General features: G+C 33.9%; 1 protein-coding gene across 1 annotated transcript in view; it reads left to right on the forward strand.

Annotated features, from left to right (window-relative positions):
* Positions 1–506: 506 nt before the first annotated feature.
* The window catches only part of DSG2 (desmoglein 2), a 58,366-nt gene continuing 46,378 nt past the window's right edge, over positions 507–12,494 (forward strand). The window contains exons 1-2 of the mRNA XM_074277161.1: positions 507–617; positions 1,014–1,161. Of these exons, the coding sequence (XP_074133262.1) occupies positions 1,126–1,161 (36 nt within the window). The 5' untranslated portion in view covers positions 507–617; positions 1,014–1,125. The remainder of the gene's footprint in view (positions 618–1,013; positions 1,162–12,494) is intronic.

The following is a 12,494-nucleotide window of genomic DNA, read 5'->3' on the forward strand; positions in this document are numbered from 1 at the left end:
CAAAACAAATTCCCCATTCATGGAATACTTAGCAAAGTAAGAAATTGTAACCATCAAGCCCTAAGTTATTTTAATATACATCCCTGGTTTCAATATGACAGGAGGCTTTAAAAACCTCATTTTAGTCCTGTCCTTCTACATTCCTCTTAATAGATATAATTGTCAAAAATTCAAATTATTTATGAGGTTTTTCACTATATAATTATATGGGCATTCAATCATTGGGCAAACCTTCCTTCTGAAAACTTCAAAATAAGTTGCCTCTAAATATGATAGAAAATCCTTTATTGGTTTAATTTTTTAAGATTTTTTTTTGCTTTTTTTTTTAATTACAGAAGGAGGAAAACTCTGATAAGTGAGTATCATGTTAGCATAATATAACATTTGTCAAGTTCTTTGAATTTGGAAAAGCTTTGATAAGGGCCCAGAGACAGGCTGTGTTTTGGTTGTCCAAGGATTAGTCTTAATGTCAGAGAAGCTCAATCCCTGAGCTGATAGTGAATTTCAAAGGTACAAAAACTCTCACAGATCAGCAACTAAGTTATAAAAGGGTTATGTTTTGAGTCAGCAGAAGATGAATCCATAGAGGACAAAAAAACAGAAATCAAAGTATCAAGGCAAGTATATGTTGTATTATATTTTGTGTTTTATGAAATTAAGGTGGATAAATATGATTTCTGTGTGAGAAAAGTAAACAAATGGTTTATTATTTGTCACTAATGTTTCAAGCTAGCAGTACTGAATTAAGAAAAAATATGGGATCTCAGGAAAGGGAGAATAGGCACTAGTGCTAAAGGACCCTCCCCCCAAAAAATAAAAGGAAGAACACCAATGAGTTATGTTAAAATGCTGAGAAGAAAACAGAAAAAAAATGTGTCTAAGTAGACTGCTTACAAATAGCTTTATTAACTAATTTTATTTTGCAACTAACATTAAGTTTATTATATGCTTTAGAAAAAAACTATGGGTTAGAGATTTGTAGGTTCATATAAAAAAAAATTTATCTTTTTTAGATATGAAATAGGGGCTAGTGAACATATATAATGTGCTTGACTGGTGCAATCTCCATGTGGAATAGCCTGAGGATTCTGCTTCTGTAAAGACTTTTATCTCTGCTACCTCCATATGGAAATGTCCTTCTGGTCGTCCTTCTGGTCAGAGGTGAGTGATATAAGGAATCATCCAGAAGCTATGTTACATTTATTTTTTTTAATAGTTTTTATTTACCAGATATATGCATGGGTAATTTTACAACATTGACAACTGCCAAACCTTTTGTTCTAATTTTTCCCCTCCTTCCCCCTCCCTCAGATGGCAAGTTGACCAATACATATTAAATATGTTAAAGTATAAATTAAATACAATATATGTATACATGTCCAAACAGTTGTTTTGCTGTACACTTTGAAATAGTGTACAATTAGCCTGTGAAGGAAATCCAAAATGCAGGCAGACAAAAATAGAGGGATTGGGAATTCTATGTAGTGGTTCATAGTCATCTCCCAGAGTTCTTTCACTGAGTGTAGCTTGTTCAGTTCATTACTGCTCTATTGAAAATGGCCACATCCATAAGAATTGATCATCATGTAATATTGTTGTTGACATATACAAGCTATGTTACATTTAGAAGTGATCCTAGAGGGACAGATCCCTATGTAAAAAACTGCTTTAAGTTTGAACTCACCTTCTCTAGAGATCAAGATGGTTTGGAGGAGAGTATATACTCCAGATGTTAGTGCAAAATATCCGTATTTTTGTTCTTGCTATATTTTTTTCAGCAGATATCCTCAGTAAAAGCTAAATGATGTTAACTGGTAAAATGGAATTAGTGTTCACGGACAGTTAATAGTTTACAGCATACACTGAAATAGGGGAGAGGCATCAAAATAATCACATTGGGTAAGTCAGATCCAGCCTCTACTACACTGAGGAGGTATTATGGTTACCCTTACTTTGAGGAAGTGAATCCAAAGTCCCATTTCATGTGAAACAATAAAAGCTGAATCCAAGATAATATATAATATCATATAATCTTTAAATGACTAAAAAAAGGAGCTAAAGATAATGGGAGCCACTGAAGCTTCCTAAGCAGAAGAGTAACAAAAACAGATTTGTGTTCAGTAATATAAATCTGACTGCTATGTGAAAGGGCCAATGAGAAAGTTACTGCAATATTCCAGGTGAGAAATAATGAGAACAAAGCTTAGGTTTGTAGTGGTATGAAAAAAGATAGGAAGGAGAATTAAGACAAATGAGGACACACACATACATCTGAGGCTGCTTCAGTCTATCAATCACGTTTTTAAAAAAGCAAATTATAGATTTTTCTGTTTTCTTCTTTGGTCCAAGAAACAGTAGAATTCTTCTTCTCTTTTTTTATTGAATGTTCAGTCATGATCTTTGTTTGTTTGTTTCTAAAAATGAGCATTATTTGGAACAATAAAGAAATGCTGAGACTATGAGAATTCTAATCCCTCTTTAAAATTCAACTGTCTAGTGGCAGCTAACTAGTGTAATAAATGGAGTCTAAACTCTGGAATCAGAAGACCTGAGTTCAAATCAAATTTGCTAGCTATGTGACCTGGGCAAGTCACTTAATTCCTATTCCCTCCAGTACAAACAAACAATACTGCCACTTGATAAAATGAAAACTAAGACCTTAAAAATTAATAATAATAATAATAATAATAGGCATTCCATTTAAAGATGACAGAAAAAACCACATAAATAATTTTTGGGCAAAAAGGGGTCACAAGTGGTAAAAGAAGATAAAAGAAACCTTGATTTTAGATAACTGTCTAGTGGCAGCTAGGTGATACAATGAACAGAGCCCAAACTCTGGAGTCAGAAAGACCTGAGTTCAAATCTCAGACATTTACTAGCTGTGTGACCCTGGGCAGTCACTGAATTCTGAGTCCCTCCAAAAGAAACATACAAACAATACTGCCACTTGGTAAAATGGAAACTTAGACCTTAAATATATATTTTTTAAAAGTAACGGATTTTTCACAAGAAACACTAGATACATAAATCATTTGCTACATTCACCTGACATATACATAATCTAAAAAGTAAAAAATTTTCATAAAACATTATTGCTACTGTAAAACTATCTCAGTTCAATGTATTAAACAGAGAAAAGAGAGTGATGAAACTTGAACCAAAAGTCCTAACTTCTAATCCCAGTATTTCTGATACTAACATCCATGGACAAATCACTTTACCTTTATTTATAAAAGAAATGAGTTAGACTAGAATCAGGGGTCTTTTTGGAACACAAATCTCTCTGGAAGCCTAGTAAAGCCAAGGGATCTTAATATTATCAACTGCATAAAATGCACAATATCCAAAGGAAACTAAAGGTTAGTAAAAATAGACATATTTTTTCCCAAACAAGTTCATACCTCCTTAGGCTGGATAATGTCTCAAATGCTTTCCAATCTTAAATCTTAAGAACCTTTTGACATATATAGAGTGCCTATTATGTACAAAGCATTGTTGATACTAAAATTAAAAAAAGAAAAGGGAATAAGCATTTATTTAACATTTATTGCATGCCAGATAGAGTGCTAAGTGCTAGTTACAAATATCTCATTTTATCCTCATAATAACTCTACCCTAAAAAGAAGGTGCTATTCACATCCTTGTTTTACAATTGAGGAAATTGGAATAAACAAATAAGTGTCTGAAATGGAATGTGAAATGAATAAATAAGTGAAGGAATCAATCAATGAATAAAACAAACAAAACAAATGAGCAAGTCCCTTTTCTGTAGAAGCTTTTTAATCTAATGGGAAGACTTAATGTTTATTAAGTAACTAGAATACAAAAAAGAAGTACAAAAAAGACTTCCCCATCCCAGGCAAGGGGTTAGAGTTCTAGGCCCAGAAAGACCTGTGGCCAAGTCCTCCCTCCACTTTCACTACTAAAAGAAGTCCCTCAACATCTAGTGCCTCACTCCCGAGTAAGTCCTTGACTGGGCTGGATCTGCTTTCCAAAAATGAAGCTAGGAATCTTATTTGAATATTGTTTAATGCATGGGTTACATCAGTAGAATTACTTAATGGAAGACTGCCCAGAGTTTTTGACAACCCCAAATTCCTCACTAAATTGAATTCTTACTTTTGATACTTAATAGCTAGACAAGTCACTCAGAATCTGTGTGCTTCCACCCAATTCCCTAAGAGTTACCTACTCAGTCATGAACAGTGAAGAGTTTTAACTTGCTTGTGGCTAAAATCACACATGTATTATAAAGTGCCTAAGAGAGGTATAAAGTTTCATGGGAATCCAAAGGATGGTGGAGAATCAGAGGAGACAATAAATAACTAGATTTTGAAAGACAGTTGGTAAAGATTTCAGTACAGGTGAAGGGCCTTCTAACTAGAAGATCCTAAAGAAGAAAAAAGCAATTCACAAATAAGAAACTGTGAATTTACAGTTGAACCACAGTACAATTTTTTTTTTTTTGGTGGAGGAAATAGGTAAGTAGCAAATTATGAAGGGCTTTGAATGCTATTATAAGGAGCTAGGATATTATTTGGCAAAAATAGGGGATTAAATAGATTAATTTGGCAGGGAGGAATTTGACGAGGAAGAAACTGGAAGTAGAGAGCAACCTAAATAATCCAAATAACAGGAAATAAAAATCTGGATTTCAAAAGGTCATTTGTAAGAGAGATTCTAGAGCTAATCAGTAGTAATTGGGAACATTAACTGTATGTAACTGTTAAAGGAGATATCAAGGATGTCTCTTTAAGCATTTGGGAAGCAAAATAGTGGGAGAAATTAGAGGAAAATAATAGAAAAGTAAGACCTTAGAACAGTTCCTGTTTTCAGTTTGGAACACATTGATTTTCAGGATCCAATAGAACACTCAGCCTCTCATAATTCTAATGCATTCTTTCTCTTAATTATTTCCTATTTATCCTATTTACATCTTGTTTGTACAAATGTGTTTGCTTGTTGTCTTTTCCATTAGATTTGGAGCTCTTTTGAAGATAGGAACTGGTTTTTTTTGTCCCTTTTTTGTATCCCCAGGTGCTTGGTATATAACCTGGTACAGGCACCCAATTAATGCGTCTACTGACTGAATATGTAGGGAGCACATATTCAGAAAGTAACAAGTAAGTAAGGATCTGAAAATGAGAGCATGGAATTCAAAGAGAAAGGGCAACTTTGGCATTAGATATCAAGATTTGAGAATTGTACACAGAAGTAAAAAATGAAGTCACAAGAATTAATGATATAAAAAATAGACGTTGTGGGAGAAAACAAGAAGGCTGCAGAAGGAACTTGAGAAAAACTTGTTGTTAGATAGTAGAAGGAAAAAGATTAGCCTAAAAAGGAGACAGCTAAAGGCCTGGAAAAGATGGTTAATAATTATATCTTCAGAGAATATAGAGAGGGGGGAAAGTCATTACATTTCTTGAGGAGGTTATTGACACATTGAATCACAATTTCTGAAGGCATCTGTAAACATGTGGACAGTAGTTATGAAGGATGCTCAGACTGGGTCCCTTCCATTAAAGGGAAAAGGAGGGAAACATAAACATGAAAAGCTAGAATGACTAACAAATTTTTGAGTTTGGTGGCTAACTGTAAAGAAATTCTACAAATGAGTCTTTAATCTTATCTGACTTAAGCAGGTATACTCAGATATCTGGGGTCTTCTTACTCTACATTTTTACATTTGTAAGATCCTTTGCATATCTCAAAAAAATAAATAAAAAATTACAAACCCTTTTGATTCTGTCTATAGATAGGATAAACCCTATTTCATTGCATATGGCAGTTCCATTTCCCAGAATAACAGGGCTAAGACCCTTGATATGGCAGCACATATTTCCATGGATCCATTGTTCCATATGAGTGCTTTACTGGTGATTTGTATGTTATTAATAAGTCTCTAGCTATCTTAGAAGTGGCTGTGACTGTTTATTTTCCTAGAGATCCACAATCAAAGCACTACTTATGGAAAGTTAAAGGGCATGAGATTAAGTGTACAGGTAGAGAGGTAACCTTGACAGAGAAAAGAAACACTTCTTTCTCTCACAAGCCAGGAGGAAGAGAAAATGGATAAAGACAGAAGGTCAGAAATGTTAGTGAATTGAAGGAACTCTAAGGACTCTGAGGAAAGTCATGTTAGGTGAACTTGATCCTTCTCCCCCCCCCCAAAAAAAAAGATCACTTGATAAGTTTGAATCATTCTTCCAAAGCCACACAAAGTGCATCTGGGTTCCAGTCCACCTTGAAAAGTTTGGGGTATCTCTACTGCTGTCGATTCTGAATCCCAACTAGATAATATTTCCATTAGGTATCAGTGAATAGTCTAATTCCATTTAATCACTTAACTTCAATTGACTTTTACAAAGGAAAACATATCAAAATAGAGCACTAACAAAGTACAAACAATCCCCTCAATACTGCTGGGACACTAATCTCATTTCCTAAACAACTTTGATCTTGGCAAAGTTCAAGTCAAACTTACATCCAGATGCAGCAAATCAGATGAGTCTTGCCCTCAACTATTGCTGGCCTAGGACCAGATTACTCCCTGCCCCTCTGGGAATTTATCCTGAATTGTGAACTCAGACTCTAGAACCACGATGCCAGGATGCCCCACTGACTTCTTGAAACTCACAGGATTAAAGTACTACTCCCTTTAGCTAAAAGAAAAGGACCCACACAGAGTTGATTTAAGAGTCACATGGTCCTGAATGGGAGAAGGCCTCAAGATCTTTCTATTTGAGCTCAGTCTTTTGCTAGATTTCATAAGTGAAGAAGTCTACTTACAAACTGACCAGTTGAAAGGGACAAAGGCTTACTCAAGCCTAAATGTCTCAGTAGCCATTCACCAAGTTATTAGCCATCCAGAACCATTTATAGATTATCAACTTATGATCTACAGTTTCTCTAAAGCATTTTCATTCTATATTATTACAATGTGCTCAGAAGCAGGCTTTTCACCTCTCTATTTTGGAGAAATGCTACCCAAGTCATTCCGAGCTTGCACCAAATCCTTATCACACAGAGAATGGTTCTTTCCATTTAGTACAAGTTTCATAGGGAATATAAAAGAAAAATAATGAGAATTGATTACAAAGTTAAATAAGCAACAGTAACCCCCAACCAAAAATTAAACTCGAAATACAAAAATTAAAAGGAGAAATCAATAAAATTGAAAGTAAAAAAACTATTGAATTAATAAATAAAACCAAGAGTTGGTTTTATGAAAAAGCCAATAAAATAGATAAACCTTTGGTAAATTTGATCAAAAAAAAGAAAGAGGAAAATCAAATTGATAGTCTTACAAATGAAAAGGGGGATCTTTCCACCAATGAAGAGGAAATTAGAGAAATAATAAGGAGTTACTTTGCCCAACTTTATGCCAATAAATTTGATAACTTAAGTGAAATGGATGACTTCCTCCAAAAATATAGGCTCCCTAGATTAACAGAGGAGGAGATAAATTGCTTAAATAGTCCCATTTCAGAAAAAGAAATAGAACAAGCTATTAATCAACTCCCCAGGAAAAAATCCCCAGGGCCAGATGGATTCACATGTGAATTCTACCAAACATTTAAAGAACAATTAGCCCCAATGTTATATAAATTATTTGAAAAAATAGGGGATGAAGGAGTCCTACCAAATTCCTTTTATGAAACAGACATGGTACTGATACCTAAACCTGGTAGATCGAAAACTGAGAAAGAAAATTATAGACCAATCTCCTTAATGAATATTGATGCTAAAATCTTAAATAAGATATTAGCAAAAAGACTTCAGAAAATCATCTCCAAGATAATACACTATGATCAAGTAGGATTTATTCCAGGAATGCAGGGCTGGTTTAATATTAGGAAAACTATTAATATAATTGACCATATTAATAATCAAATTAATAAGAACCATATGATCATCTCAATAGATGCAGAAAAAGCATTTGACAAAATCCAACATCCATTCCTACTAAAAACTCTTGAGAGTATAGGAATAAATGGATTATTCCTTAGAATAATCAGGAGTATATATTTAAGACCGTCAGTAAGCATAATATGCAATAGAAATAAACTGCAACCTTTCCCAGTAAGATCAGGAGTGAAACAAGGTTGCCCACTATCACCATTACTATTCAATATAGTACTAGAAACGCTAGCCTTGGCAATAAGAGCCGAGAAAGAGATTCAAGGAATTAGAGTAGGAAATGAGGAAATTAAACTATCACTTTTTGCAGATGACATGATGGTATACTTAGAGAACCCCAAAGACTCTGCTAAAAAGCTACTAGAAATAATTCAAAATTTCAGCAAAGTGGCAGGATACAAAATAAATCCACATAAATCCTCGGCATTTTTATATATCACTAACAAAATGCAACAGCAAGAGATACAAAGAGAAATTCCATTCCAAACAAATGTTGAGAGTATAAAATATTTGGGAATCCATCTACCAAAGAAAAGTCAGGAATTATATGAGAAAAATTACAAAACACTTGCCACAAAAATAAAATCAGATTTAAATAATTGGAAAGACATTCAGTGCTCTTGGATAGGCCGAGCGAATATAATAAAGATGACAATACTCCCCAAACTAATCTATTTATTTAGTGCTATACCAATCAGACTCCCAAGAAACTATTTTAATGACCTAGAAAAAATAACAACAAAATTCATATGGAAGAATAAAAGGTCAAGAATTGCAAGGGAACTAATAAAAAAAAACTCAGAGGAAGGTGGTCTAAGTGTACCTGATCTAAAGCTATATTATATAGCAGCAGTCACCAAAACCATTTGGTATTGGCTACGAAATAGACCGGTAGATCAGTGGAACAGATTAGATACAAAGGACAAAAAAGGGTACATCTATAGCAATCTAATCTTTGACAAACCCAAAGATTCCAACATTAGGGATAAAAATTCATTATTCGGAAAAAACTGTTGGGAAAACTGGAAATTAGTATGGCAGAAATTAGATATGGATCCACACTTAACACCACATACCAAGATAAGATCAAAATGGGTCCATGATTTAGGCATAAAGAGGGAGATAATAAATAGATTAGAGGAACAGAGGATAATCTACCTCTCAGACTTGTGGAGGAGGAAGGAATTTATGACCAGAGGAGAACTAGAGATCATTATTGATCACAAAATAGAAGATTTTGATTACATCAAACTAAAAAGTTTCTGTACAAATAATACTAATGCAAACAAGATTAGAAGGGAAGTAACAAATTGGGAAAATATTTTTAAAAACAAAGGTTCTGACAAAGGTCTCATTTCCAAAATATATAGAGAACTGACCATAATTTATAAGAAACCGAACCATTCTCCAATTGATAAATGGTCAAGGGATATGAACAGACAATTCTCAGAGGAAGAAATTGAAACTATATCCACTCACATGAAAGAGTGTTCCAAATCACTACTGATCAGAGAAATGCAAATTAAGACCACTCTGAGATACCACTACACACCTGTCAGATTGGCTAAGATGACAGGAACAAATAATGACAAATGTTGGAGGGGATGTGGGGAAATTGGGACACTAATACATTGCTGGTGGAGTTGTGAAAGAATCCAGCCATTCTGGAGAGCAATCTGGAATTATGCCCAAAAAGTTATCAAACTGTGCATACCCTTTGACCCAGCAGTGCTACTACTGGGATTATATCCCAAAGAAATACTAAAGAGCGGAAAGAGACATATATGTGCCAAAATGTTTGTGGCAGCTCTTTTTGTTGTAGCTAGAAACTGGAAGATGAATGGATGTCCATCAGTTGGAGAATGGTTGGGTAAATTGTGGTATATGAAGGTTATGGAATATTATTGCTCGGTAAGAAATGACCAGCAGGAGGAATACAGAGAGGGTTGGAGAGACTTAAATCAACTGATGCTGAGTGAAATGAGCAGAACCAGAAGATCACTGTATACTTCAACAACAATACTGTATGAGGATGTATTCTGATGGAAGTGGAAATCTTCAACATAAAGAAGATCCAACTCACTTCCAGTTGATCAATGATGGACAGAGGTAGATACACCCAGAGAAGAAACACTGGGAGGGGAATGTAAATTGTTAGCACTAATATCTGTCTGCCCAGGTTGCATGTACCTTCGGATTCTAATGTTTATTGTGCAACAAGAAAATGATATTCACACACATGTATTGTACTTAGACTATATTGTAACACATGTAAAATGTATGGGATTGCCTGTCGTCGGGGGGAGGGAATAGAGGGAGGGGGGGTAATTTGGAAAAATGAATACAAGGGATAATATTATAAAATATATATATATATATATATAATAAATTTTAAAAAAAATAAGCAACAGTAAAAGGCCAGCTAAGACCAAAAAGAACTATTTTAAAAATTAGTACCTAATAGTTTATAATGGTTAAACCTGTGGCTTTGCACATAACAGATATTTAATAAATATAGGTGTTCAATAATTATTGAATTTTATTGATTCATAGCTACTTATAAAATTCTTAAAAACCAAATTTTTAATTTTTATCCTGTGAATTATGCTATATATTAAGTGTCAACTATACATAGCACTCTGCTAAATATAAACTAGATGGTCTTACCATCTAGTCGGGAGAGGTAATAACATTCACAAAAAAACTATGATATAGATAATGAATGACAAATGAATAAGTATAAACTAAATGCTTGATAATTCAGTGACCATGTAAAAATGTTATTCAATGCTAACTACTTCAGTCAGAGTTTTGGAATATGAGTGTGCTGTGCTATAGGAGGAATGTTATCCTGAAACTTGTATTGGAAAGTATCATGAGGAAGTTTAACAACCTATTTTGAATGACCAAAAAATTCCTCATTTAATCACCCCCCAAAAAAATTTTGTCTATTTCCAATACTGAAATATTTCCAGTCTTCAATCACTTAATGAAAATTCCAGAACGCGTCAGTCTACTGTGCACCTAGGTGCCAAATGATAGGTAGGTAAGGAGGTACATGAATGGATGGAAAGAGAGGGGAGGGGCACAGATCACAAACATTACATAGAAAGATAATAGATCATTTATTAAATACTATGTATCAAGCACTATGTTAAATTAATAGAACTTAATATAGTTGTCAGATGATGTTTTAATAAGGAAAGACTGTACTCCTGGTCATAAAGACTGTACTCCTGTTCAGAAAGGTTGCCTTGATGGTAGTGAGAGAGCATCCAATTCATTGGTGCCAATATCTTTTTAGGAGAAAGGACAGAAAAGGAAAGAAACAGAATTATGAATGTAAGAATAATCCCTAAAGCCATAATTCTTTAGGGATTATTCTTACATTCATTCATTTAAATGTTTAAGTACCTACCATAGGAAGGACATAAAGAAGTACCCTCAAACAGGTTAAGTATTAGTTTATAGTACCACAGATTTGAAGCTAGAAAGAATGAACCTGAGATCATTTAATGAAAACTTTTGATTTTACAAATGACGAAATTGAGGCAGATACAAATTAAGTGATATTTCCAAGGTACTGGTGGACACTGGGTTATCCAGATCCTCTGATACTAAAACCATCCCTCCTTCCACTATAGCATACTACCAAGAGTGAAAAAATGCATATATAAAATAATAATACAAGAACAAGACAGAAATACAAGAAAACAACCAAATTATCATTATCTGAAGCATCAAATGAATGGTGTAGACAGTAAACTGTATGAATCCAGAAGAACAAGAGCAATTAATCAGCAAGTATTTCTTTAATGTGTGCAAAGCAATGTACTTGCAATAAAGATAGAAAGGCAAAAGAAAGAGAGGGGGGAAGGAAGGAAGGAGAAAGGGAAGAAGTGAAGGAGACAGACAGAGACAGAGAGAGACAGAGGAATATTGTTGTCAAATTTGGAAACCCCCAGATCAAAGAGAAAATTTTGCAAGAAACAAGAAAAAAATTCAAATATGCTGGAGCTACAATTAGAATTGTTCAGAACTTAGCAGCTACAATAAAAGACTGTCTTGAAATCATGTCTGCCCATAATCAAAAGAATTAGGCCTACAGACAAAAATATATTCATTGAATGAGATACTGAACAAGAAAAAAAATGAACATTCAAGGAACTTGCAGATTTTTTTTCAGGACTTTATATCAACCAAACTCGAACTTAATATTAAATTTTCTATTAAGAGAGTCAATATCAAAGATCATTTCAAGGAGCTTAATATGGAAAAATGGCTAATGTTTTTTTTTTTTTTTTTAACATGGGAAATATACACTATATGTTTAAGGTTCTTATCAACAATAGGATTGCTGGAAAGAAAAATTGGCAGAGTTAAAGTAAAAATAGTAATTAGATTATACAAATGTGGTGCAGAGGAGTACATACATAAAGGCATTAGAGGAGAGGAGGGCTCCTAGTTATATAAAAACCTACACACACCGGGAATAGGTAAAATAGGCAACACTACATATATACCATGAAGGGTTTAGCGCCCTCCAAAATCTGTGAAGAAATGAGGCG

This window comes from Sminthopsis crassicaudata, chromosome 1, assembly GCF_048593235.1.
Source record: "Sminthopsis crassicaudata isolate SCR6 chromosome 1, ASM4859323v1, whole genome shotgun sequence".
In the NCBI taxonomy this organism is placed as follows: domain Eukaryota; kingdom Metazoa; phylum Chordata; class Mammalia; order Dasyuromorphia; family Dasyuridae; genus Sminthopsis; species Sminthopsis crassicaudata.